Raw genomic sequence first — 27694 nt, 5'->3', positions numbered from 1 at the left:
AATAAATAAGCGGACTATTTACAGTGGTCCTATTTAGAAAAAAAGGCTAGGACAGAGCATTACATATTGCTATTATGTATGCTCAATAATTGGTTTTAACGAAATTAGAAAGAATTGTAGCAAAAAATAATTGAAGAAAAAATTTAGAAACGAATCTTAAAAATGTAACGATCGAAAATTTAAAATTCGGCTATGTTAATGAGCGCAGAGATAGTAACTATTGCTTTAGGCCCATATACCGTTGATGAAATTAGAAAACTTCCTATCTAACGTTAATAAAAACGAGATACTAAGTGCACTAATATTATAAGGCTATTACGTTCTCACATCTTGGAAACAATTAAGTATTCCCTGAAATTAGAACATTTTTTATATAAGACAATTAGAGGCACCCCGCTAATTAAAATCAATTATAGTGTACAAAGAAATTTTTAAACTAAAGAGCATGAACCCGCACACATCCTGAAAGAATGGTTTATTAATAGATAATAAACTTAATTATAAATAACAAATAATATTAACAATATATAAAATAATAAATTACAAATAAAAATATTATAAATATTATAAATAATACACTTTAGAAAACTATTACATCAAAATAAACAAATAAAAAATGTACCACGCTGGAAGCTCTTCTGCCTTTTATGTTATAAATAAAGTCCCTAGTTAATTACTTGGTGTTAACTTTTATAATTAATATACTATCCCAGGAACCGCTATACAGGAGTGAAGGTACTCACCGATAAAAGGGTCGTGTATCTAAAAAGCTATATTAACCCTTCCCACCGAATACCTAAATAGTCACTTAAACATATGTGACAGATTAAGAAGGTTTACAATATTAGTTAGGTGGGACACGCAGCAAAAGGGAAGAGGATAAAAGAAAGACGAAAATGTCTGAAAACTGATTCCAAAGAAACCACCTGGCAGGGTAACATGGCGCCCAGAAAGCTCATAAATCAATTTTGGCCCGCTTTTCTTCCTCCGAGCTGACTAAAAACAGCAAAGAGGCCATAAGAGCGGCCTAGATGAGCAAGTCGTATAAAGGTTGGATATTTAAATGTTATCAGTAAGTCTTCGGAAAAAGGGAAAGGACAAACCCTTTCAAAGTATCACGCTGTAGCGAATGGAGACTTGAGGTGCCTACAGTTTTTGTTTTTAACATTTTGAAGTACATCCTCACGTTTTAATTAAAACAAAAATAGCTGATATTTTAACTTTTTGTAGCAGAGTAGAATAAACCTTAATATTAGAGTAAAAAAAGCGTAATTCGTAAAGAAACAACTAAATAAATGCTACTTTTTCATTGTATAAAGGTACTCACCTTTTTTACTGTCTTATAATACATGCTACACAAAATTTTCAAATAAACTTATTTTTACATAAATTTGCGGTGTTGCCTGCTTTTTTTTATCTTCACAATATAAAAATCTTATAACTTTATTATGGATCTACTTAAGGGTAACTTTTGTGTTTGCGTACGCCATTGGCATAACACCTGTATAATATTTAGGTATGATCGCTTAAAATATGCTGCTAGATTGCACGTAATTTTAAGCTACTATTATTACCCAGAGTATGAATATGTAAAGTATATTGTGTTATATTAATGTCTGCTAAGCAGAGGCCGTTTCACAAGTGCACAAGTATTCATCACGGATTAACGTATGCTCCTCCAATCTACCACTCTTATTAAATAAAAGCTATAACAAATAGAATACAAACGAATGCGTTAATTTAACTAATAAACCAGCCACATAAAGATAAGGCAAGTACTAACTGTTCTTAATAAATTTTTTCTTTTTCTCGCCGAGTACGCAACCATCTTTGTTGACTCGAGAAGGAAAATTTGTTTGGTACGTAAACTTATTTACAACTATCTTATAAGTGAAAATGCAGTCTCCTTACTAAAATTCTTGGTTATCTATAATTTAGTTTTGCTTCTTGTCATTTTAAGATTATTATTATATAAAATTATATCTACGCAGTTCTCGGCTAAGTACTTAATAAACCTCAAAACTGGGTCAAGTTCGCATTCGCGAGGTTATTAGGAATATTCTTGAAAAAGTTTTGTAGGTCAATCTATGATGCGGTCGGGGGAGGACACAAGCTACTGACGTTTAACTCATTACTGGGTGATTAATGTAAAAGGGTCCGCACTATTTCTGCATTTAGTGGATAGGCGTGCGTCGTACTTTTAATATTTATTTATTAGTTATTCACTGTGAGCCTTCTAAATTAACTTTGTTAATGGTAATGACACCGTGGTATTTGAACTAAATATCTTTGGGGAGGGATACCTGAATAAGGTATAAATCTTTTAGTACCCTTTTCTTTCATTTCCATGAAATTAGACGGCTTGACTGTTTAAAGGATCAACGGTTACTTTCCACTTTGTTAATTATTCTTCTCTTTAATTAAGTCAGAATTGCATAGATATTTACAAAAGTAGGATATTATAAGCTGCTGTAAATAATAGTACCATCGACATATAAGTCCAAGTAAGTTTGAGCTGAAAGGAAAGGTACGTAGAGCACTTATAAAGAGAAGGAAAGGAGATATTACGAACCCTGACGCTAATTAGCCCTACGTGAGACATAAAAGATCTGTTGCTAAGGCATGGTTCTATAATTAGTGTTATACACGCGGAATGTGCCCATTTCGTCATTTAAAAATGTAACCCTTATTCCAGATCTTGTCAAAAAAGATTTCAAAAAGTTAAAAACACGAAGTAGTATTTAATATAGTAAAAGGCATTAATTTTCCAACAACCTTTTTGTTGGGTTGTAAAAGGTTTCTTCAGGCACCAATCTGATAGGCTGGAATAAGTTTTTTAAAGCCAAATTCTACGACTTTTCCTAAGCAGGAAAGAAGATTATGAGCGGATAGTTGCTTAGACGAGGCGTATTTTGTATAAAAACCTCTTTTGCCTGTTTCCATCTGAATAACCTTAAGTAATATTGGAGTTAACGAGCTCTGCAAGGTAATCGGTCGCGGTAAAAGGAAAATTTTTAAGCATAATATTTAAATTCATCAGGACCCTCGCTTTTCCTATGCTAAGTTTGTCATTTAAAATTAGACCTCATTTTTATCCGTAAAGACTTCCAGAGTAGGTGATAAACTCGCACAACTATGTTATTCGTGTTTACCGTCCGCCGATAGCGATGTCGTACATTGCCAGCACAAATTTTCTGTAAAATTGTTGCTTTTTCGGAGTCGCATAGATGATCTCTCCGTTTTTAATTACAAGAAACTCGGACTTTTTTTTTAAGGTTTGAACGCATTAGTCATTTAGCACAAGGTAGGCTGGGTGAAGTAAAAAGAACGTAGTTTCTTTTTTTAATCGTGTTTCTAAAGGTTCACAGTTCCTGTTAGACAATATTACTGATCTTTTTAAATCTCAATTTATCACTAAAGATATATCTTTCCATGTGTTGCCTCTTAAAACGACCCAAAATTTTAGTTCTTAAATATGAAAAGGGATAGTTAAAGATGGTCGCGCACCTTCAAGACTTGACGCCGGAGTCTTCACAAATTGAAATAACCCTCTCAAACTAGAATTACCTCGATGGACAAAGGAAGAGAGTTAGGGGACCCCTTACGGACCAACCAGTAATTTTTACAAACTTCTCAGTTTTGCCTAGAAAATATCTCCAACTTCTTGAGGACTAGCCATTGGTTAGATGGCCATTCATAGAGAGTTTTATAAGTACCTGTAACCGGTTTTTTATATCCACAGAATCTCAACTGGATGGGAGCGTGTATGCAGCAAAAGTTAAGACCTACACACCGTATTTTCTTTATGGTTTCTAATATTATACCATTACAATAATCATCTCTGCTGCATTACGGCAGGCCTCCACACCACCAAACAAAACATTTTTTTCTCAATCTTACTATTTTGGTATAAGTTACACTTAGGAAGGAACCAAGACACCCCAGTTAGTGTAGGAAGAAAGTTGTTCAGTTGTGGCCGATTAAAAATGGCGTTTCGAATAGACCTGTGGCAATCCACGCGTAAGTGCGTACCGGCATAGCTAGGGGTTTGTTTAGTATCAGTTGGTTTTTTAAAGCTCAGATTACTTTTTTTGCAGTAAAAGGAGTTAAAGAAAGCCTTCGCTATAATTATAACGTAGTGGTGCGAGCATGCCAAGGGAGTTAACTACTAAGCCGAGGTATTTGACATAAGTGCAAAGGGTTCTTCTTTTATAACGCAGTCGCGTACTCATTTCAGAACTTACTAGGTAAATACTATGGTTTACTAATGCTACACTAGAGCCGAGATAGATATGAGAAGTAAGCGCCATTTTTTTAAGCCAATTGTCAAATAGCTAATTGGTACCAAATCATAAAGTCTACCATAATACTAAAAGATAGTATTATTTTATGCCGGTTAGCATCTCGAATCGAATAGAATGGCATAAATAATTATGTCATTTATTACGTAAGTCTATCCTAAGACTTGTGGTTTAGTAGAGTCATTAAATTACGCCTAAGCTTTACGCAAGTATATACTGCTGACGCAGTACTTAGCGAGTAAAAATGTTTTATTGGTCGACTAGAATGCTGGGCCCAAAGGTTATTAAGCACCTGGATCAAGATCAAGTGTCATAAACCAGCAAGTCAACAACTGATTAAAAAGACTATTTACTAGCGGCGTAAGTCTAAAACACAGCTCCTGCTACAGAATCAAGTTTGGCTAGCCATAAAGCAGCCGTCAGGTTAATGCTACTTGTAAAGATCATAGGCATTGTAGAACCTACCTAAGATTTATTGTCTGCTCGGGCTTTTCTTAAATTATAAGCAATTCTTGGGAATCGTGCGTGGAAGCAACTCTACGCGAACCCAAATTGACAATCGGGCTACAACTTTTAATATTTGTAAAGGCATAAAGAAAGGCTAATTGGAAAAAAGATTTCTAGGTTTTTGTGTCTTGAAAAAAATACAGTGTCAGCGTTTTTAAATGGTTAGGAAAATGAGTTAAATAAAATTAAATTTTAGAATTTGGTGATAAAAATGGAGGCCTATCGTTATTTATTATTCAAGCATCTTGCTAGAAATACCGTCGGGACTTGTAGCCTTTCTTATAGGAAGAGAATGAATAGTAGTTTTTATTTGAATTTTTGTGGAGAGGTTTTGCAAACGAAGACTTTCGACCTAACTGAGTGCAGTTAAAAGAATCTTGATATTCTAAGGGTGGAAAAGGACTCAAGTCTGCTACTTGAGCATAGGTTATATTGAGTTGAAATGGGAATCTCTTTTTTGATGAGAGATTTTTAATTAGTAACAAATTTGCAGGGGGATCAGCTCTTTTGGTGTAAATTATAGAATTAAGATCTTGCCTGCATTTCACGCATCGAGGTTTTAAAAAGCCAACACTTTTGAATATGCTCATATAATTGACTTCCGAGACTGTGGTTATCTTCCACTTTTTTTTTAAGGTTCAGTAGAGCCTGCAACGAATTCTTAGTTTTTTATTTTAAATATGTGCGCCCCAGCTTGGGGTAGTTTAACTAAAACCAGGGTTAGGGCCCTGAAATTTTTAATATAACTCCGCATTCTTATAACTTCTAGAGGGTTAAATCAATTATCTGGTTCAGCATTTATATAAGAGGTAAACATCCCAATAATAACTTCGCGAATAACAACTTTTATATCTTTTTCGGAGTAAAGCTGCTATATGTAGTATTCCTGCTTGCCCAAACCTAAAAGGAAGTTATTTTCCTGTATCCGCTCCCACCAAAAGGTAAAATCTAAATTTTGCGCAATGTTTGACTTTTAAAATATAAATATTGTTAATATGTATATAAAGAGGTTCCATTCTTTTGTTTCTCAGAATGAATAGTAGGAATTCTGAATTTAAAAAAATACTGTTATTAATGTGTTGTCTCCGCTAACATTATAATTACTGTAATTGTTATTTTTAGAATTACTATAATTACTAGGAGCGGTCTTTTACTATTATTAACAAGGTTGTGCTTGTTGTAACCAAAACTGTTGAAACTAGTGTTCCTAGTATCGATATTACTAGCATTTGCTTCTAATAAATTTGTGTTTAACATTTTATAAAAGTTTATTATTACTATTGTTACTGCATTTATCAATATAACTACGATATAATAACTATTAATACTAGTACTATTTTTATTACACTATTATTATGATGATTCTAGAAGACTTTATTAAAACAACCATTACCAGTCTATAATTTATTTTTTACCCTATCTTCAAGTATAATTTTTTGTGGGGCCCGGATCTTATCAAGAATTTGCTGAGCAGAACATGGGTTATCAGTTTTTGTTTTAGTTTCATTTGACTCTTTTAGTCTCTTGGTAATGTTGTTATAAGAATTTTTTTTTTCAAGATTTTAGTACATTGTCGCCTTAGTGACTTCAAATTCCTTTCTAAGCATTATTAACAGTCAATAAATTAAGAATAAGGCCTTGTCGGGTACACCCGGCAGAAAAAAAACTCGTGGTAGAGGAGCCAAGCTACTATAGGTATGTGAAAGTAAAAGAATGAAGGAAATAAGTAAATAATAGATTATACATTTATGAAACGAGCGAAGTAGTGAGCAAAGTAATAGGTATAAACTATTATATAATAAAGTAATATATATATAAATAGGGTTCAATGTAAACTGAATAATTAATTATGATAAATTCTAAGTAAAAAGTCGAGGTGTACAGGCCACATTCTAAAAAATTTGAAAGTTTGGTTATGGTGTAACATACTATTTTTTAATAATTTTTTTTTTATAGCACTGACATACTACGGCCTTCGCTTAATCTGATCTCCCTTTTTCTGCAGGGGTTGGAGCACGAGTGCCCACCAGTGTACGCTCTTTATAGAGCTATAATGACTGTCCCGAAGGACTGGAAAAGCGGAAAATATTTGCCCCAGGCTCCTAACCCTTTGGTCTAGTGGGAAAACCACCAAAAGCCACCACCGGAAGAGGCCCGAGGTCGCCTGGTGAACCGGCAATCACCTCTGCTAGCAAGGTCTCACCGATTTCGAGCTCCTCTCAGAAGGGAGGAGCAATTGACCTCATACTATTTAAAACGGAAGAGTGACCTTATGAGCAGGTGGAGTATCATAATTACTAGCTTACTGGCAGAGAGACTTTTCTTGGGCTACGCTAAAAAGGGTCTTACCTTTGGCAGGATTTTTAATATTGTTGGTACTACTTTTCAATAAGTAGTATGAGTGGAAGCTAGCTTTTTTACTTTAAATAATTTTATACTATTTGAGCAATAATATTTTATATTTATTTTAGCGATTCTAAACGAAGCGTGGATTTTTGCTTACTGTTTAAGAAGAACTATGTTATTATTACCCTTGTTTTATTGTTTAAAGGTTTAAAAGTTTTTTTTATTACGCAAAATAATTTATATCATAATTTTAATAATTTTAATTCTTTTTTAGGAAATAAAAATAATATGAGTGATATCGATCTTGAAAATTTTCGTTTGCAATTAGCACAAGTGGAAGCCGCGTTGGCCATGGATCCTAATAACTCGCAGCTAATGAAATTAAAAGAAGATCTGGAAAAAGTTATAACAGTATCTTCAGAACTCTTGGAATTAAGCTGCAAAACAGCTTGGAAAGTTGGAGAAGTTTGCCAGGCTGTTTATAGTATTGATGGTAGTTATAAAATTAGATTATAAATTAACTTCTGTAAAGCTTTTTAAAGGAAATATTAAACGCTAACATCTAGATTAAAAAGTTTACCGAAGATTTAAGCCATATATTCTTTATTTAGGCCTATACTATGAAGCCGTCATCTCCGAAATACATCCTAATGGGACTTGCACGGTCACTTTTGTTGATCATGGAAGATCCGAAATAGTTAACTGTTCGTCCATTAGAAAAGCTACAATCTCTACACATTTCAATCCTGGTGTCACCAGCAAAATTAAAAAAGTGGATGCGAGTGAGATCACTCCTCAGCAAAGAGCGGCTCTTAGAGAAAAAAAGCGAATCAGGCAACTTAAAAAAAAAGCTCGTCTTATTGAGCTTGAAGAGAAACGTGAAAAAGAAAAGGAACGGTGGCTGGCCTTTAACCGATCTGCGGGTGGTAGAGCGAAGTCCGGTTTTATGGCAGGCAAGGTTTAAATTTTAGTAAATGCGTTTGGGGAAAAGTTTCATAACGTGCTTGCGTCTTTTTCATATGCATGATATAGGCAAAGCCAAGTATCTTTGCATCCACCACTGAAGGTAAGGTTGGGGTTGTGGGATCCGGAAAAGGTATGACAAACTTTCGGCGGCGCATTAAAGCGGACTCTACAAAAAGATTAGACGTCGCCTCTTTTGTCGTACCATCTTCAGCGTTGCCGAGTAAATTCTCTCCAGTCAATCCCACCAATCGTTGGTAGCTTGCAAAAAGTTTTTGTGTTGTACGTTTGCGCTATGGTCACGTGCGTAATTTTGAGTGTTATATATTAACGAAACCAATAAATATTTAATACGTATTTGTTTTGGATTAAGTAAACACTCTGTATTTACGAAGTTAATTTTATTGATAGTGTAAACACTTTACGGTCAATATTTATATAGTGCAATAGAGCTGGATTATTGCATTGAGGACTTAAATTTATATTGTTTATGGCTTTTGCTTAAGTATGTAATATTTTGTTATTCAAGCTTTATTTTGCTTCGAACTGCAAAATGTTGATCAATTCTTCTGCTCTTGTTAAATATGACCCGATAGTTTTTGTTGTCGTCAAGGCCTAACGAAATTAAAGGTAACAATATCTTAATAAAACTTAATAACCTTTTAATATATATTTTATGTAAGATTATAAAGTAATCTTGTTAACTTTAAGCGTTCTGGGGTACTGTCATAACTAGTAACTTACAAATATTTTTTAATTGGGATGGGACGCTTTAATAAAGTTTTTTTTGGCTACTGATAAACTATAGAAAAATATTTTTTTAGGGTTAACTGAAATAATATATAGTTTGTAGTTAGTGTTCGGTACTTAATCCCCTTTGTTAGGCTATAGCTATCGTAGAATAATTTCCTGCTATCAGGTAACTAACCAATAGCGATTGATTCTCTGTACCCTGAGTCAAATGCAGCACTATATAAGGCGCAATAGAAATCTTAAGCTCGCTATTACTTTGTTTGCCTTCTACTTCTACCCACGTGTTACCATTTCAAAACCATTTAGTTCATTTATTTTTAATCAATAACATCGCCATAATCTTTTTTAATTAACTCTCCTTACTCTCGCAACGATACAAAGCTATTGTTTCAATTATATTTCTTCAACATTAAGAAATCCCAAAATTTTGGCAAATGCGGTTAATAGCGACGGTTGAGCTTTGCCTCCTTAACGGTTCGACCAGAGAGAGTTGCCTGTTGATGCAATGGAAGCTGGTTTTCTGTTATACCATTACCCTAGACATGTCCTCCCCTACTTAACGAAGTACCAACCACCAGCCTCTCACTAGCAATCAACGATGCTCGCGCTGCTCTGTTGAAGACCCATTGGATTTTAAAACTGGTTTCCAATAGAAGGGATTACTCGCACCTAAAATAAGGTGATAAGCATCTTTCTTGACGTTGAGAAGACAATGGAGGTCAACATGAGGTCTTGCTCTTCAAGCTGCACACACTAGCTTTTAAAAATGTAATCTTTACGGTGAGACACTTTTGGGCCAAATTATTACGCTCTCGCTTTATACGTGGAGGAGACGGCACTTTACTTATCGTATTATTCCCCTTTATTGTTCAAACATCCGCAGCGCATATATATTTTCTTGGCTTCTTTGGGTTGCTATAGTTATTAACTTGAAGGATGTTCTCTGGTTCTCAGTGGTTAAATAATAATTGTCTTAGAATATATCAATAAAATTTTTAGTCCTATATGACCACCGTACCGCTGCGCTTTTGTTTGGATTGGTTAAGCTGTAATGATAAGTATGAAGTAGTTACACGCAGCAACACAATAAATATTTAAACTAAAAACAATTACATAAAAACATTCAATACCCTACCCTTATTTAAAAGAAAATTAAGAAAAATTAAACAATTTCACCGCTTTTAAGGCACAAGGCATTTAGTAGAAACGTTGCTACGTAACCAGTGAGGTATATGAAATTAAGGTGTTGCTACATAATTAGAGGTAATGGGAGATCGCTCACAGTCTTTATACCTTCTAGTTAGTTCGCTCTCAACTGGTGTGGCACACACGCTACTGAACAATTTTTAGTTAAGAACTATATCCTTCCAAGTCCAAATTGAGGTTTGCCAGGTCCCACCTCACTACGGCTACTATTCTTTCTTTTTAGTGTTATGACTTCCACGTCTTCAAGACGTGTATTGATATCGGATGGCCCTGGTTTCGAGGGCAGGATAACAAATATTTATGAGTTAGAGAGTGGTTATAGTAGTGACTAGGTGGAAATTGTTAACCCGAGCTTCGTTAGTGACCGTGAGAGTGATTCCGAAAAGGAACTTCTCGAATCTGAACCCGGGGATATATCTTCAAATAATGTTGATCAGCCAAATACAGAAGAAAAAGTAGAAAGCAAATCCCTAAGTATATTATGGGTAGAACAAACCTCCAAAGTCAAATGTTCTAAAAGTTTAACATTACACATCTTCCGGACATTATTGGCCCAGCAAAATCAGAGAGGAAATTATGTTACTCAGCTGTTTGCTTGAGGGCTATTGTTTACAGATGAATTATTGTACGAAATATTTAACGGATAAATGAAAAGTTTTGGCAGATTAGGTTGCAACTTTAGCTAGTAGACACGATTACAGAGATGTAAATATTATTGAAGTTCGAGTGTTCCTAGGGATCTTGATATTCAGCATTCTTCAAAATAAATTATGATTTTGAAACACTGTTTGCTACAAATGGCACCGGTCGCACCGGTCGCGAGATCATCCGCTGCGTCATCTCTTTGAAGCGAACACTGGTTGTTCTAACATATGCGTTTGCTTTGATAATGCATCTGATAGAGCAGAGAGAAATAAAACTGTCGCAACGGCTGCAATATCTTGGGTATTCGAGACTTGTAAAAAATTGTCAACTATACCTCCTTTTGGAGAAATAGCTTCCTTATACGAAAGCTGGATAGATTTAGAGGGCGATGCAGATTTCGCTTGTTTATGCCAAATAAACCTCGAAAATACGGATGAAGATTATGGTATCGAACGATGTGCGAAGACGCACTACTTTTTGTAAGCCTATATTAATTCTGGCAAGGACAGCAATGAACTTACCCTTTCTGAAAAAAAATTGGGAAAACCGACCCAATCCATTAAGTTTGGCTTCCCCCATCCATCGAAAAAATCCCCGAAACTTTACAGTTGATAACTGGTTCTCGTTCAACCTCTTTGCGTGGAATTAAAGAAGAAACACCTGACATTTTTGGGACCTGGAGAAAGAGCAAGAGAATTAACCACATGAAATTTCTTCTTACAAAAGGAAAAGAAGAAATGTCCGCCTATTTCGGTTTTACTAGGGGCCCCTTTAGTGACCTCTGAAACCAAAGAAAAATTAAGTTGTACTTTAAATTTTGTAAAAGAACTACTATAGCCGTATTTAACCGGTGTATGGGAAACCAGAAATCATCGAGATTTACAATAAAATCGAAGGAGGCGTGGACACCTTGGACGAAAAGTTCGCCTTTTACTCTACTAGTCGGCGAACCAACGGGTGACCTCAAGCTATTTAATTAATCCTAAAAAACATTAGCCTCATCGAGGCTTACGTGTTATTTTACAGTTTTCCTAGAAATCCTACGCAGATATTAAAGTTTCTAAGCAACATGTAGAGCCTCAACTGAGCAAAAGGCTGCTAAACAGCCTTCTCTATCTTCGAGATTGGGACTGAACATCTTAAACTCTCTAAAAATCCATAACTGGTCATCATCCACATCTTACGGAAAGACAAGTTAAGGCGAAAGACTACTAAGCAAAGACTGAAAAGCAAATTTTAAATGCTACGCCTCTATCTGCGGCAGCTGTACTGTTGGTCGTTGTGTGAATTGTGCATTATATATTTTTGCCAAGTAGTTATTAGTTGAATATACTATATTGTTTTATAGTTGAGATTCTTTATAAGGAGCGTTATTACTAAGACAGCATTAGCTTATTATGTTGCAGTTTGTTATATTATTGAAATAACACACAACGCTCGTGTTTTATGCATTTTAAATTACTAAAAATATCCATTTATAAACATTTATAGTAATTTCAAATTTTTTTTGTCTGCATTCATGAGATCCTAAATTAACAAAAAAATTTAGATTTGAGCATATTTCTGCCACTCTACCCTAAAGAAAAACATTTTTGTATATGGTATTATTAAGCCCTACGCCACCGGTTACGGGTTTAGAACAGAACAACTTAACTAAAATATATATAGAAAAATTTAAAAAAAAGAATTTAATCAAGAGCCCATTTAAGAGTATTGTTTTTCTCGTTAATCTAACCAAGAAATATTTAAATAAATAGTTAAATTTGGAATGAAACGTCGTTTTTTAACCATAATTTATTTTACAAAATTGAATAACTTTTCAGCCTTGTGTGATAGTGTAAATATTCTCCATTATGCGATTACTATTATTGATCGCTAATATTTAGTTCCTCCTTTGTTTTTCTTCTTATTAACCTTAAAAACTGCTAATTTGTGGTTTTAGGCGGTTCATTTTGCCTAAATTTGGGATTTCTCTAGTTGAACATAATGAAGTTGGAAAATTTTTAATTACATCATACACTCTCTCGCTTGAGACCTTAACCTTAACTAAATATATTGTAAGAAGCTACTTTCATGTTTCCTTATCACCGCACTGCAATAGGTTTCATTAAAACGCTTAGTTTGCTAAATTTCGGGGTTGGCCTACTTAATGCGGCATAAGTTGCGACTTGAGTATTTTTTTCATCTACGTTTTTTAATTTTAATTTTACATGTGTATTGCCAGTACAACGCTAGCTGGGTCCTCACTATGCTTTTGAGCTGTAGTGAATAACTGAAATTACAATAGTGACTAGATTACAAAGTTAAGCATGTGAGTCATTATGCTTCTTCAAAGTAAATTATTCGCTTGTTAAATATTGATACTTCTCGTAAAAAGAAGGGCGATGATGTTACAAATTTTAATAGTGAACTTGGTATAAATTTTTCTAGTAGTTTCGTTAGCACACGGAGTTCGCTGCTGGTATTCATACGTAAATCTAGCCTTCGGAGAGTTGGTTGGTGCAGCCAAAACTCGATTTCTCTGTCAACCCCTCTTCTTTACTCTGTCGATATAATTCAGATACTTTTTGCAGTTCAGTGCGCCACATCTACACTCTTCTTTCTTCTTTTCATCTTCCCAGTCAAACTTGTAGTCATAACTCAGCTCCTCTCCGGCCTCATAATAAACTTAAGCAGTACTAAACAAGTAAAAGTAATACCCGTAAACCTCAATATCACGCGCGCTTATGATAATAATTTTAGCTTCTCCTTCGATATTCACGACGAGTGACTTGCAATTTGGCTACCGCAGGAGCAAAAGTCAAGCAGTTTTGAGAAAAAAAGGCTTGACAAAGAACGCACCTCGCAGGAGTGATTAATAAAGCGCGCATTATTTCCCTTAAAAGTGGCGTCTATGTATACGGAGTCGGTCAGGCGGAATACGTAGTCGCCTAACCCGTATTGCTTGTAAAAGGATTCTCGGGCGTCCGCTATGATCTGTAGAAGTTTCTTTAATTAAAAACGAAAGGTAAAATAAGTTAACAAACTAACCGGTCGCACCAGCTCTCCGGTGTACTCCATCACTACTTCACCTTTTTCAAAAGGCTGCGTGGCAAAAACACCGCGGCCCTAAGCATGAGCCATAGTCAAAAATCATTATAGGAAGAACTGGAAGTTAAAAACCTGAATAGAGGACTTTGAGACGACAGTGCGCAAGCGTGAGGACGCCTCCAACGTTAAATACTGGTTTTCTAGCGACCGCGGTTGAGGTTTTGAGGAGCGAGAGGCCTTTGCCTTCGATAAATCCGTAAAGTAAGAGATAGTCTCCAAGGCTTTGACACTTTTCTATGTACACAAAATAACAGAGCAGATTAAAGGAAAGCCCCAAACTATCGATTCTAGGCTAGCTCAGAAATTCTCATAAGCAGCGAAAACATTTACACTTAACCATCGGAAGCTTGCTTTTTAAAGGAATTTTCTCTACTGAACACCAACAGTCCTTCATTCTTACGACATCGCAGTAGGGGATCAATCTGGCACACAACAGACCGTTTCTGGGAGGGTGATTCAGATGATAACTTGGCTGCGTAGGCAAATAGTTGTTTAACGGACAAATAGCAGTGCTTTGTAAAGGACACACACCAAATTTAGTGCCTCGTACCTACTCTTCAAAGTTTTGGGGTGCGTAAAGTGCTTGAAGTCATAGAACTTTTCAAGTGTCCAGGCACCTGAACACCCAGAGAGCTTCTAATGCTACTAGCTCCTTCAGTGCAGTAAAAGCAAGTTAAACCTGGAAGATTTTCAATCCTCCACGTCACGAGGTCGTGGTTTAATCCTACGTAAAAAAGAAAATTGGTCACACCCAAGAATAAACCGTAAGAAATGTTAGAGGACCGAAAAAAGTCAAGGGAGCCTTGTTTTCAAAATAAACTGACTGCTGGCCCTTCCATATTCCATCTTTATGCTGTGCGAATCGAGCTTGGTTAACTTTTTCAATAAACGAGGCATAAAGCGCTGGAAAATGTTGTGCTAAATATTAAAAATCTTAACAGCGCCTTTTATTGACAATAACAGCACCGTTTAGATCGACGTTCCTAAGCTTCCAATTTTCTGAAGGACAAGAAAGCTTAAAAAGAGGTCGGTTGTTTTTTATTTTTATTAGACAAGTATACACGGCCTTGAGGGTGGGCTTCCAGAGACTCCTGTTACGCAAAGGGCACGTGACTCACTTTTCTCAAGCAATCATGCGAGGATTTACCAATACAGCCTCGTGGCACGATAACCCACGGGATAGATGCACGCACGGTCTTCCGAGACAAACTCCTTGGTTGGCACGAGATTTCCAATGGAGTGAATGGTCAGTGCTCCCACGCGGCTTTTCATGTGGAAGCCTAATTCCTCCTCCAGTGTCGTCTGCATGGGGATAAGCGATAAGTTCGTTATAAATAAAAAGCAAGAGAAGGGTTGATGACCAACTTTGTTGTAGATAACATTGTACATGTCCTGAAGAAAAAGGAGTTTTAGTAGGGACTCAAGGTGAGCTTTGTAATCCACACATGAGGCGATGCAACTGCTATGCCACTGTTTATATTATAATTAACATTAAAGTGAAAAGGGCCAGAGGCAATACTAAACCACCCAAACTGCTTTATAGTTGACCAAAGTTTCGTTCGGTAAGTCGACTGCGCAGAAGAAACATTTTCTGTCAACTGTGTGAGAGAAAATATGAACGCCTCTCAGGGAAACAAAGCACCTCGGGTCCCTTTCCCCCACCGCAATGCGAGGGAGTGGATACCACGTGAGAGGTTTCACTGTTTTATTTTCAATGTTTTTACCTTTTCTTATGATTGGAATAATATCTCCCTCTATCATACACCAGCAATAATATAAATAGTAAGCAGTCGCAATGAGAAGCAGCAAACCGTTTATTAAATGCAGACGATTGATGCGCTGGAGAGTTAAAGGGTTTATCCAACCAGTATGAAGGTTGAAGGCGTACTGACTGTCCGCAACCATACTTACAAAATCGGCCTGCTCGCCACTGTTGGCTTCAGTCAAGTAAACTTGGCTCAGTCGGCGATGCAAAAGGGAAAGGCGTTGCCATTTGCGAGAGTGGCGGTTCTTAGCATTCCAGAAAAAATAGCGAAAATCGAGAGAAGTATCGTCCGCCTCGTTTACGCCATTGACCGCACTTTATTTAGCATATTATAGGAATACTTAAGAACAAAAAATAATTAACTGGACATCGTCTCACGTGGGTATAGCCTCTCAGTAAAGTTGTTAGCATTTTCGAACAACGCGAACTGCGTAAAAAAATATAAAAAGTGGTCACATGTAAATTATATGGGAGGCATGTTTTGGTACATTCTCTTTGCCTATTCTTTGAATTCCAGTTTTGTAATTTTGAAGTTGGTTGCGGTCCTTTTCAAAGTTGTTGGAGTTAACAAGCTTATATGAATGAATAACCGCTTACCTTTGTAAAGTAAGAAACCTTATTTAAGAAAGATGACCTCAGGTGGCGTGTGATATTGCTGTAAACCTTAGTAAAGCCGTACAAAAAGGTTAACAAAGAAAGTCAAGCAGGCAAAATGTACGTACTGAGGTGTAAAGCATTTCGTTGGCAGCTTTTGGACCTGCGCTGACACTGCTCTGCCGTAGAAAGAAAAGTTAACTTTTTAAAAGGATATTACAGACTGAGCAGTTACAAAAATCTTTATATTATGTTGACGGGGATGTAAAAAAATGTCTTTTTAAACTAACAAGAAATAAAGGAGCGGAGGGAAGCGGGGTGGGAATAATGGTCTCGTGCGCCAGTGGGGTTTCCAAAGTGCAGGTGGCGTTTGCTTTACTAGAAGGCGCTTCCAACTTTTTTTCCAAATACTTCTTTAATAGCTACATAACAATAAAAAAAAAAGACAGCCATAAAAAGGTGCTCATCCTTAATAAATATGCACACCCTGTTTGACCGGGTCTTGCAGTCGTCAAGGCACGTGCAATCCGGGCAATAAAACCTGATGGTGTTTGAGTTCACGATGAGATAATATAGAAAGAAATACGGAAATTCGGAGCTGATAAGAGATTGCTGTTCCCTGTCAATGTTAAGACACACGAAGTGCACCCATTTGCAACACTCCTCGCACTAGACAAAATATATTAGAACTAAATTTTTATAGACATTTATAATAACGACTAGCCTTGACCATCCCCAAGGTGCGGATCTCGTCATAGACACTGTCACACACGCAACAAACGTGCCCCATCCTTCGGTAATGAGCGCATTCCCGGCAAACGCCGTCACCTTTGTAGTAGCTGTGATTTGCCAGCACACTGCCAGGTAGGATCACATAACAGACACGTGGAGAGGAAAGCTACCTGTTTGGTTCCCGCTGGCCGCAGTCTACGCAGCTCCCCCGGCACCTCAGACAGTTCCAAGTGCTCAAGTCCGTAGCGCCTGCACATGACCTCAGACACGCTATATGGAAGACACGTTGACAAGTCCTGCAGGATATGGCAGGTGAGCCCTCTCCTTGGGGGGGTTCTCCTGCAAACTCAGTATTAACAGTTTATATTTTTTAAAGTTTATAAATGGTACTATGCTGCTCACTGATAGCATTGTCTACTGGTTTAGGGACATTTTCATCAGAGATCTTAAAGTTGTTTTGAGCATAAATACTCATCACCCCCTTTCTTACGTTTAAAGTGTTGAAGCATATTTCACAAGCCTGTGTAACAGCTAGTATTAACTAAAAGAATAATGTAAATGAGGCAGCATTAGACAAACTCACTTGGCAACTGTAACACCGCCATCCACAGAGTAAAACATCGGTGTGAGGTCTGCCAACGCACGCGATATGGAAACACTCGCCTGAAGGTCTTAGTGGCAAAGTTACAGGTAAATGACATTACAAGGATACCACATTGGATGCAATGTATATAATCTGCATCATTTCCTTCACTTATGCCACAAATATAACAAAATTCCTGGAAAAAAACTTTTCATGAGAATCGAAAGGGAGGCTATCGTTACACCTTACCACGGCAGTCAAATCTTCTTGAAAGAACAAAATCCGTGCAGCGCCCTCTAATAGTCTATTAACCGTCTTTTGAGCGGCAATAACTTTACTTTAAAATTAAGTAGCTTTTATATTAGTTGCGCATTACTTCTGTGGAAACAATATCCCTAGAGTGGTTCTTCCAACTGGGTATAGTGGAACAGAAAACCAACGCGTTATCCACAAACAACTGCCGCTTATAAGTTTCTGAAGGAGTATTTTTTTGCTGGAGATATAAGCTTTTTTAGATAAAAAAAAAAAAAGTTCTAGTAGACACCTTTGAGAGACAAGCAGGACTGGCACAGACCCAGGAATCTAATAGATAGTAGGATAACTTGGCTCGCAAAGGGTGGCTGTAGAATACAAACCAAAGGGGGTTTTCCCCTCGCCAGGGGATAAGCAGTAGGTATGATAACCCCGATCACACACACTGCACACAAACAGAAGTTCAGGGTCCGAACCCAAGCTGCAGAGTTATTATGGTTTCACAATCTACTAGAGTTAAAGTGAACTCAAAAAACAAACCAGCAAATTGCACATTTTTTGCAGCAAAAACAAGAGAAAGGACCAAAAACAGTTGTATTATCCACGGGAGGTTCCTATAAACTTTTAAAAGGATCGACTAAATCTAAAAGCAAAGAACAGGACCTGGCATTGGCCGTGCAAAAAAGTGTCGCACTCCGAGCAATAAAGCAAATCCTTTAAATTGCCCGCGCAGGAACATACCCTTTATTAAAAGCTAATGGAGCACAACGAACAGATACTTAACGATAAAAACCTGCAGCTTACGTGGTTATTCATATATTCTTGTATAACATCTACATGACTACTACAATAATAAATTTTGGACGATAGCTAAATAAAATGGAAACTTTATAAATAAATGTAAAACTACAAACTTTATATATTTTACTTGAAAAGCTCGACTTCCTTGTTCAAATAAACAAGGATAGTGGAACATACGGCCGCAAAGATAAAGAGCGCATGCGTAGGTTGCTCCAATTTGACAACAATTAAAACAAAGCTAGTAAAAAAAATAAAGAAATTCTACAGTTTATGTAATTTAAGGGTTGCTTAAAGCTTGTAACTCATGATATATAATAAATTTCCTAAAGATGTAGTAAAAGAACTAAAAGATACTCGTTAATACTTTATTAAAAACAAGGAAAAGAAAACGACTATTATAGTAATATTAATAAATAAAGTTACAAGTATAAAATTATGCGTTATAAAAAAAATATTACTTGCTTCTCGGCGCTTTGAATTCTTTTATTAATTTCATTTTGTGAGAGATCGAAGGTTTCCAAGTTTAGACAATTTTCATGAACCCAGCATAGCTCTTCAGAGTGATAAGATAACTTATTAAAACAGCTGAAACTGTCTCCTCAATATATAGAGAACTATCATTGCGTGGGAAGGGTATTAGTTTTCCCTTTTGAAAGTTGTTAGGCTCAAATCTATGGCAAAGGCTAAAAAGAGGAAGGTAAGTAGTAATTATAGAATTAAAATTAGAAGTTTTACAGGCACGCTCCAAATTCTGCTTTGTTTTTTGAAGTCCAATCAATACCAGCTTTTTTAATAATATTCATCTATATTTTAATAGGTAACTTGGGAGAGAGCCGTTAAACTGCAATAGTATGAGTGTATAGTCACTATTTCTTCCAGAAAAGTTAAAGTTTACTGAAAATATAAAATAAGTAAACCTATTTTTTATATAAAATTTTCATTTATGAAGGTAGTGGACAAAAATAAAGATAAGGAACAATAAAAAGAAAACAAATATAGCATTAAAGTCGCAAAAACAATTTTAAAGCAGTAAACGGCCCAGCTTTTCAACAGACACCCTCTTCTACGGTACCCCTCTCTTAGTTAACCAGCTATTTTTATAGGAGATCGGTGCAGGCTACAAGAGGTTAGTTAAATACGCGGAGGTCGTCTTTAGTTCGAGTGCGCCAGACATAGAAAATTAGTGTTAATAGAAATTACATAATATATCACAGTTGGTAAATTATGTAAAATAGATTGTATAAAGGTACAACACGACCCTAACGCCAAAAGGAAAGCATTATGAAAAGAATCTAATATAAAACTAACACAACCCCAAAAATTTATTAAAAAGGATACTAAAATAATACAGGTAAGAGTGATATAAATTATTAACATTTTTATTATACCTTGGGAAAAAATTAACATTCTTTCTTATGCACAGATAAGGTGGAATTCTATAATCTTTGATAGGGAGCTTCTTACATATATTGTATAAAATAGTAACTTCCAGTAAAGCCTACAAGTCCACATTAAGTTAAAACCTGCTTTGTAACTGGAAGCTAAGATGGATACCTCTATATTATTTCGAAAGCACACTAGAAAATTGGATGAAGCTTGGCCCTAGTTGCTACTCACGCAACTCAAGGCGTTCGTTCTATTTCTAGGATTAACAACTTAAACTTTTTTATAATGGGTTAATACGGTAGTCACTAATTACTCTCATCCGATAAAAAAGTATTTCATATAATGGATGATATATTATAATACATTTACAATTAATAGTGGCAAATATATGATTTATTGCCGTCTTTCATTTATTACGTTGGAAGATGTGAAAGTAAAAATTCCCACATAAAGTCTACCTTTTGTGATTAATATGAAATTAATTTTCAAGCTATACATACTCAGTAATTAGGGAACACTATCTATTCTATTTCTTTCATGTACACTATAACGGTTGATATCATTTGAGAAACGTTTTATGCTTCACAGCGACTACAGTAGCCACCAGCCTTTAGACTTGGTGTGGCTGATTTATTAATTCTAATGAATGTTTGACCCAGTCGTAACCCTTAAAGTTTGAAGGTAAGCAAGGTGAATGCCAGCTGCGTTTTTAAGAGTTTTCTTGTTCCAGCTTTTTTCTATATTCTTTTTTTTCCCTCACAATTTTAATACCTATATATTAATTTTTTAGTTATGTTTCGTAATCAGTACGACAGTGATGCAATAACATGGAGTCCTCAAGGAAGATTGCATCAGGTAGAGTACGCAATGGAAGCAGTAAAACAAGGTTCTTGCGCTGTTGGTTTAAAGTCCAGTACCCATGTTGTTTTGTTAGGTTTAAAGGTAGCTTATAAATTTTGCATGAATTATAGAATTTAATATAATGGTGTTTTGTTAGAGATCCGCCCACGAGCTCTCGACTCATCAGAAAAAGGTTTTATACATTGACGATCATATCGGTTGCGCTATTGCTGGTTTGACTTCTGATGCTAGGATGCTGAGGTAGCACTTTTTATTTTATATTAATTTTACTATACTTGAGATTATACTTATTGGCTCGCTTTGTTTCTGTAAAAGTAAGTTTATGAGAACAGAATGTTTGCATTCCAAGTTTGCTTTTGAAACGCCGATGCCTATACAAAGACTTGTAGCCAAGCTGGGGGATAGTTCGTATTTGTGATCTTCTACTCAATATTAGTTTGATTCGCTTCTTTTATAAGAGGCCCAAGTCACAACTCAACAGTATGGAGGACGACCGTATGGGGTTGGGCTACTCATAGGCGGCTTTGACGTTAAAATTATTATTGTTATTTTTATATATTTAAAAAAAAGAAACTATGCTTTATAGAAGATTGCAGGACCGAAACTTTATCAGTTCTGTCCTTCAGCCAACTTTTTTGATTGCCAGGCCATGGCTATTGGATCACGCTCACAATCTTCACGAACTTATCTGGAGAGAAACTTATCAAAGTTTTTAAACGGTTATTTTTAAAGATTATAATATTTTCTTGAAGAAAGTGCGTCTAATATTATAATAGCCAAGAGGGACGAACTGATTATTTACGGCCTTCACGCACTAAGGGATAGTCTGCCTAACAATTATGAGCTAACTGTTCACAACACTTCAGTTCTTGTTGTAAGCGCCAACGAAGTTTGTAAACTTATCGAAGAAGAGGAAATTGCTAAGCTTTTAAGCCAACTGGAAAGTCGATCGAAAAGGGAAGAAACTATAGAAGGCGAAGAGGTCGGTACGAAAAAAGATTCGGAACAAGAACAACATGAGCGCGATTTATCTATGCAACTTGACGAATAAAATAAATTATACTTAAGAAGAGTAATGTTATTTGTTAGTAATTAATAATTAATAATTTAAAATTCCTTAAAGTTTTTGTATAAATATTTATAGGTTACATAACATATACAAGTGTTCATAATTGAAAATAAGAAAGTAGTGACAGAAACTATAGTGCACCTTGTTTTATCAAATTCTTCGAATACTGAGCATTGCAAGCTGCCTTCCTTAAAATAGCTCAAGTTCTCTATAGCACTAACAGTGGACTTTTCTTGGTCGATTTACCCGTTCTTTGCCTCTTTCAAGTCTTGTTGAGCCTTACTCAATTGATTTACAATATTGATATTTATTTCACTTTCTCCATTACATAGAATCCTCCTTAGCTATTAAGTCAGTTAACTGTGTTTTATATGAACACCCTTAACCGTTGGTAAAACTAATTTGTTTGTATAAGAGCTTCAATAACCGTTACTGATTACAGATATAGTATTTTCTATTGTGTTGAATTTACAACACAAGTAATATAGTATAATATAAAAGTACATTCTAGGCTATAAGATGTAATATGAATTTAGTAAGTATTCAGGTTTAGAGACTCCTGGTAAGCTCGACAAAATTACCGAAATAAAAAAACATCTTACTCGAGTTAAGTTTATTTACATGGCGCTTTTCCAAATATCAAAACTTGGCTAGATGGGCCCATCTTCAGAGAAGAGCTCAAGAGTAGTAGTTTATCAATAATTATACTTGACGCCTATAATTACTAGGCAGGTTTTAACTAGTAATCCTTAACTGCTTAAATCTATCTTCCCTTCAAATTTTTTTTTAAACCCTAGAGCGCTAACAGGTATTATGTGTTAACTTGCTAATAGCTATGCAAACTTACTGCTAACGCCAAAGCGTTACAGTATTCATATGTGACGATAAATAATCTTCGGGATTACGCGAAAGTACATATGGCAGTAACTGCGGAATTAAAAAAAAATCGTGGGGGCTTAAAAAGTAGCTGGGGTACTGCCTAATCCCGATTAGTACTCTATGGTTAGTGGTATTTTCTGGTGCTCGCTAAAGTCAGAAAAAAAACATCAAATTTTAGGCTAGTGTTAAGGCAGTTTCAAGTGAACATCTCTTAATTCTACCTTTTTCTCCTAGTATAATTCCGAGGCCATTTCTCGGTGGATGATAGCGCGCGCCATTCCATGTTTCGCTCATCTGCCAGTGTTCGATTAATGTGCTTGTTCATACATGTTATCAGCACTGTATCCAAAATAGTGGCCAAGGACTCTATCCAAAAGTCGAGAGACTCCCGTTAAAAAACGTAGCAGTCAGGCACGTAAGCCATAAGTGGCAAGAAACGTAACACATATAAGCGTCCCTTGCTGTGCAACGAGAGATAGCTTTTGGCTAAAAGTAGGGGTGAAGATTAAGACAGTTCGCTTTGACCTTCTTCACGATTAAGTTCACGTGCAGTCGCCACGAGAGCTTATTATTAATAATAATTCCAGTTATTTCGCTTTTTCGCTTAAACGCAAAGGTATTATCCTCTCTTCGAAAGTTTGGCATAAATGGTTGTGTAGTAGGCTTATTCGTGATGAAAAGGGTTTTGCTCTAATCTGCGTTTATAATGATTTTCTAATGACACCTAATTAGCAGTTATAACTAAGTAACACTACAAACAAAGAATAAATCGCTGTATCACTCACATATAAAGCAATTCGCGCGTGGAGCTCCTCAGGGTGTAGTGCGTCGCGACTTAAAGTACGAAGAGTAAGGGTGATTAAAAAAAGCCTTGAGGGTCGCCAACTGTTTGTAGTTTTAAAATAAGTGCTTATCGCCTACACAAAGTATTAAAAATGAGGCCCATTTGTAAAAATCCGGTGGGGAGAGCTGTAGTGCGAGATTGTAAGGTAAGCTGCTTGTGTCAAGCTCGCTCAAAAGAATTTTTGGCAACAAGAAAGATCACGCCTGACGCCTACTTTAAATTAAAGGCACGGATCGTCATTCTGTCAAGCGAGTAGCTATTACGTCAGGGCTTGTCCTTGTTTAAATCCAAATTTAAACTTTTCCAAAGCATAACTTGCGTCAACTAACAGTTTTAAGCGGTGCATGGCTAATTCAGCTATGTTGGCAACGAATGATAAGAGGCTGATTTGCCTATTTTACCAACTAAAAAACAAGGGAAGTAGTCGTTAATTCACCTAAGCTTTTATTAAATAAAACAATTTATTACTTTGAGCCTCAGTAAATAATCTTGTTCATAAAGATAGAAAGTTTTTCCCTAATAGGCATTAGTTACAAAGTTTCTATGGTTTCCGATACTATTTATTAGCACTATTGTCCAGCATCGTTCTAAAGTGTACCATACTTCACATAGAACTATTAGAGACCAGACTCAAACTAGCATACACGTGGAGTTGATCCAAAACAGTAAATTTAGTATCACTCGTACAAGAACCTACACGATTTAGGCTTATGGGTGCACAAAAATCTACTCGAATTGTAGCAACATCGCCCCTAACATCAATGTCCACTTAGTTTTTAGGGATCTACTCGATCAATTAGATAACAAAATGAGTCAAGTATGTAATACAACTAATATATCAACAATAGCAGCAGCAGAGGAATGTACAACATAGTGCTATCAACTTTGAGTTTTAGCATTTTGAGGAGCAGTTCTTCCAAACCCGGCGTAAATTACCACTTTGAACTCTCCGCGACTTCCCTCTTCTCTTCGGTTTCGGTTTTGCCATGGTAGCACTCTTTTATTAGTTTTACTACTTAAAGGGTAATAATAGAGATCAAGTGGCTATTAGTTAATATAAAAAGTATACTAAAATCTCAAATATAAGTAATATTTGTTATCTATAAACCAATTTATTTTTGAAAATAAAAGTTTAAGTTATAGCTTTAATATAATATATTAAGTTATCAAACATTTTCTAGTACTAACTCAACTACTTACTCTTCGGTAATATTTAAACAATATTTAGCAGCAATTGTTATATTTATTTCTAGCCCTTAGTTTTAAATTAAGTGACCTTCCTGAGGCTATCCGTTACTTTTTAAGTAAACTTTGCATCTATCTGTCATGGTTATAACAGAACATATATTAGCCATAATCTTCTGGTATTAAAACTTTTAGAATTAAAGCAGCATTTTTTTTAATAAATTTTGGGGGAAATGCACGAGGACCGCTATTTAACTCAAAATTATTATACTTTAGCCTTTCGCTAATTTCTATATTCTAAATTCTTTAAGATGGAAAAAATTTAACGACAGTAGAAAAAGAAGTATTAAATATTATTATATATAATAAAAAGGGGATTGTGCACTGCTAATATTTGTTTAAAGAGGTATCATCGTAATAAAAAAAAGTTTTGCTGGAAGTGAAAGCAAATATTTCAATTCTTCAGGGGACTTAAAATGTTTCTACTGACATGCACTACGGAAATATTTTTGGTTTTAAGACTTTGGTGTAAGCTGACTTTTCACTGACCACCTAAAAATTAAAAAAAATTTCCAAGTTTTTTAACAGCCTTAAAATTTTAAGAAAAACGTAAAGGTAAAATATAGAAGTATTACCATTATGACGTTATCTTTAAGGTAAAAGGATAGGATTCCTTTGTGCAAGCATCGAACATAACCTTTATCATTCACGTAAATAGAGCAAGTTAAAAAATATTTACTGAAATTATTGCTCAATTAAAAAAATATAAGTGCAGAGAAAATAAAGTGAATCCCAAATGTTAGCATCAATAATTTTTCTAATTAAATTTTCTTCAACTTTTGTAAGAGATTCTAAAACAACAGCACCATAAATTATAATATTTCAAGGATTGTGACGAAATATGGAGGAAAATGAACCGCTTATCCCCAACCAACCAAGCAAAATTACTTTGAGGATACTCGGTAAAACTTTCAGCATACCAAACCATGCAAGTTTGGCCTAAAAAGTACATTTTTGTAGACTTTTAAAAAATACTTAACCTTTTTTATAATATATACAGTGATCAGTAAAAAATGAATGATTTAATATATTTTCATAACTTTAAACAAGCATTACTTCAGAATTACACAACTTTTTATTTATTTAAAAGTAGTTAAAAAGTAATATTTCTCTCTATAAATAAACATGTCTTAAAAATCCAACAACTGTTTTATGAAATTTTAACCTTAAAGAAAATAAGAACAATTGTATATTTAAGTAAAGATGAAACGTTCACTAAACAATTGGTCTTAAATTATTCAAATAGCACACTGTCCTAAAATAGGTATTTTAAGCTGTATAATATTTTTATAGTTAAACTAAAATTATTTTATGTTCTTAAAGTCTACAGTTTTCTCAATGGCTACACAGATTTAAAATTTTTAAACATTTTTAGTAAGTAAAATTGACTTTTACCTTTTTTAAGGGATTATCATCAAGTTATATTGATTTTCAAATTTTATTTAAAAGATCCACCGCATAATATTAAAATGAATTTATAAGTTAAAATGAAATAATCACTAAACAATTTTAATATAATATTCTATAATATTATTAAAAAGTTTTCGTGTTTAATATTTAATAGTTTAATACTATAAAACAAATTAAAAAATTATAATTGGACGAAAAATTTTTAACTACTTTATCCAATCTATTTTATTTGTAAAATATTTGTTAAAAAGCGGTCAAAAGCAATTAACAATGAGCCTTTTTGTACTTGGAATGTAATTTTTATAGCCCACAACACACGGAACGTTTGAGGAGGTAATGGATTTTGCTTTTTTAAATTCTTTTAGAGCTCCTGTTCAAATAATACTATTTCATATTTATTAAATAAATTTTAAGAAAAATAAAAAATTTAAAAAGTCGGGAAGGGAATGTGATTAGTTGTTATTTAAATTATACTGTTATAATAAATAAATTATTGGAAAATTATAGGCTACCTTATAAACATGAAAGCAATAAGCCAAACTTAAACAGAATTTGTCAAGAGGCTATTAGATTTTATAACTACCATATTATATAAAAAATAAGTATTCGTATAATCCTAGAAAAGTTGAAGAACTAACAAAACATTTAATTTTTTAAAGCAAAAGTAATACTCACTCATTCACGTTTATAGTGCGATGTTACCCTCGTCTAAAGAACCCTCATAGTGTATTACATAAAGAAAAATGTAAAAATTTGATTTATGAAACAACAAAAAAGTAGATAAAATATATGAAACACTGAGTTAAAAAAAAACCCCTTTTTTTACAAAACTGTAAGAAAAGTTTACTATTATAACGCAAAAAAAAATCCTTATTAGTTTATCCACATGTTTTATTTTCACGTTTGGAAGCGTGTTAAACCGGTGGTGAATATAGTTGTTATGATCATAACTACTCTATAAACTCCTATAAACTAAGAGGATTATCTTATACTTGAAAGTCATATAAACCTAAGAGGAAAATATATAAAGCGAGACTTTTTTTTGCCGTAGTGGAAAGTCCGTGAGAAAGCGGGAGTGAGGCATTCAAGATCCTTAGTTGAATAAAAATTTCTAAATTTAGGGTTGTCTTTTCTTGCGCACTCCGACCTTCGTTTTCCATATACTCTCTGAGCCACCAATCGAATCCGACCTGAGTATAAATAATTTTATCTTTTACTAATTCCCAAGTGCGCTTCGGTAATAGATAGCCCTTAAAGAAACAGTTAAAAATTTTGTGAATTCTTCCTAACTTATTAGTACACTTGAATTATTTTTTTTAATATAGTTTTAAGCTTGCAACATCCGATTCTACTTTCAGCTTATTACTTAGCACTTTTTAACAATTAATTGTTGAACTAAGCCGGTGAAGAAAGCAGTTAATAGGGGTGTGGGATCAGAAGTGGTGTGGATATATTCATTATC

General features: G+C 34.9%; 3 protein-coding genes and 1 long non-coding RNA gene across 6 annotated transcripts; 2 read left to right on the top strand and 2 right to left on the bottom strand.

Annotated features, from left to right (window-relative positions):
• The first annotated feature begins 7163 nt into the window (after nucleotides 1-7163).
• LOC135120424 (survival of motor neuron-related-splicing factor 30-like) lies at nucleotides 7164-9369 on the top strand. The gene is made up of 7 exons (XM_064044735.1): nucleotides 7164-7179; nucleotides 7280-7359; nucleotides 7429-7647; nucleotides 7766-8112; nucleotides 8187-8374; nucleotides 8647-8747; nucleotides 9285-9369. Exons 3-6 carry the CDS (start codon nucleotides 7443-7445, stop codon nucleotides 8675-8677), a joined length of 771 nt encoding a protein of 256 aa, XP_063900805.1. The 5' UTR covers nucleotides 7164-7179; nucleotides 7280-7359; nucleotides 7429-7442; the 3' UTR covers nucleotides 8678-8747; nucleotides 9285-9369.
• A 3781-nt stretch (nucleotides 9370-13150) lies between these two features.
• LOC135120398 (uncharacterized) lies at nucleotides 13151-19383 on the bottom strand. 3 transcript variants are annotated; one of them, XM_064044699.1, is made up of 38 exons: nucleotides 19274-19383; nucleotides 19154-19221; nucleotides 18997-19091; nucleotides 18666-18776; nucleotides 18531-18607; nucleotides 18401-18479; nucleotides 18278-18351; nucleotides 18121-18218; nucleotides 18030-18067; nucleotides 17862-17978; nucleotides 17735-17800; nucleotides 17615-17681; nucleotides 17486-17565; nucleotides 17293-17422; nucleotides 17073-17241; nucleotides 16895-17009; nucleotides 16757-16839; nucleotides 16657-16711; nucleotides 16461-16592; nucleotides 16299-16349; nucleotides 16174-16239; nucleotides 16065-16121; nucleotides 15945-16003; nucleotides 15623-15891; nucleotides 15454-15565; nucleotides 15339-15402; nucleotides 15177-15281; nucleotides 14959-15113; nucleotides 14778-14902; nucleotides 14595-14714; nucleotides 14491-14535; nucleotides 14343-14428; nucleotides 14149-14283; nucleotides 13884-14045; nucleotides 13752-13829; nucleotides 13563-13697; nucleotides 13429-13503; nucleotides 13151-13377 (listed from the first exon to the last, which is right to left on the bottom strand). In XM_064044699.1, the coding sequence occupies exons 1-38, from the start codon at nucleotides 19339-19341 to the stop codon at nucleotides 13246-13248; spliced, it is 3753 nt and encodes a 1250-aa protein (XP_063900769.1). In that variant the 5' UTR covers nucleotides 19342-19383; the 3' UTR covers nucleotides 13151-13245. The 3 variants fall into 3 exon arrangements, with proteins under 3 accessions (XP_063900769.1, XP_063900770.1, XP_063900771.1); XM_064044700.1 differs by having other exon boundaries at nucleotides 17073-17238; XM_064044701.1 differs by lacking the exons at nucleotides 13151-13377; nucleotides 13429-13503; nucleotides 13563-13697; nucleotides 13752-13829 and having other exon boundaries at nucleotides 13961-14045; nucleotides 14142-14283.
• A 1134-nt stretch (nucleotides 19384-20517) lies between these two features.
• On the top strand, nucleotides 20518-22062 carry LOC135120387 (proteasome subunit alpha type-1-like). The gene is made up of 8 exons (XM_064044686.1): nucleotides 20518-20605; nucleotides 20715-20866; nucleotides 20922-21025; nucleotides 21101-21189; nucleotides 21244-21314; nucleotides 21372-21504; nucleotides 21562-21857; nucleotides 21930-22062. Exons 2-7 carry the CDS (start codon nucleotides 20717-20719, stop codon nucleotides 21834-21836), a joined length of 822 nt encoding a protein of 273 aa, XP_063900756.1. The 5' UTR covers nucleotides 20518-20605; nucleotides 20715-20716; the 3' UTR covers nucleotides 21837-21857; nucleotides 21930-22062.
• Nucleotides 22063-25160: 3098 nt separating this feature from the next.
• Nucleotides 25161-26811, bottom strand: LOC135120364 (uncharacterized). Its single transcript, XR_010278586.1, has 4 exons — nucleotides 26745-26811; nucleotides 26519-26616; nucleotides 25398-25459; nucleotides 25161-25314 (listed from the first exon to the last, which is right to left on the bottom strand). It is a non-coding gene; the product is annotated as an uncharacterized LOC135120364 (long non-coding RNA).
• Between the last annotated feature and the right edge of the window lie 883 nt (nucleotides 26812-27694).

The sequence above is a fragment of the Zophobas morio genome, unplaced genomic scaffold, assembly GCF_036711695.1.
Source record: "Zophobas morio isolate AGI-343-1 ecotype UQ-CSIRO unplaced genomic scaffold, CSIRO_AGI_Zmor_V1 ptg000379l, whole genome shotgun sequence".
In the NCBI taxonomy this organism is placed as follows: domain Eukaryota; kingdom Metazoa; phylum Arthropoda; class Insecta; order Coleoptera; family Tenebrionidae; genus Zophobas; species Zophobas morio.
Note: the sequence above shows the minus strand (reverse complement) of the source record. Positions and strands in the feature narration are given on the sequence as shown.

Coding starts and splice junctions, on each gene's coding strand:
- LOC135120387 (XM_064044686.1), top strand. CDS start 20,717: ATGTTTCGTAATCAGTACGACAGTGATGCAATAACATGGAGTCCTCAA. Junction 20,867..20,921: donor TTGTTTTGTTAGGTTTAAAG/GTAGCTTATAAA, acceptor GTGTTTTGTTAG/AGATCCGCCCACGAGCTCTC. Junction 21,315..21,371: donor TACTCATAGGCGGCTTTGAC/GTTAAAATTATT, acceptor TATGCTTTATAG/AAGATTGCAGGACCGAAACT.
- LOC135120424 (XM_064044735.1), top strand. CDS start 7,443: ATGAGTGATATCGATCTTGAAAATTTTCGTTTGCAATTAGCACAAGTG. Junction 7,648..7,765: donor GGCTGTTTATAGTATTGATG/GTAGTTATAAAA, acceptor TTCTTTATTTAG/GCCTATACTATGAAGCCGTC. Junction 8,375..8,646: donor GTCAATCCCACCAATCGTTG/GTAGCTTGCAAA, acceptor TTGTTATTCAAG/CTTTATTTTGCTTCGAACTG.
- LOC135120398 (XM_064044699.1), bottom strand. CDS start 19,341: ATGAATATTATTAAAAAAGCTGGTATTGATTGGACTTCAAAAAACAAA. Junction 18,608..18,665: donor AAGGAAGTCGAGCTTTTCAA/GTAAAATATATA, acceptor CATTTTATTTAG/CTATCGTCCAAAATTTATTA. Junction 17,979..18,029: donor GTCCTGCTTGTCTCTCAAAG/GTGTCTACTAGA, acceptor TTATATCTCCAG/CAAAAAAATACTCCTTCAGA.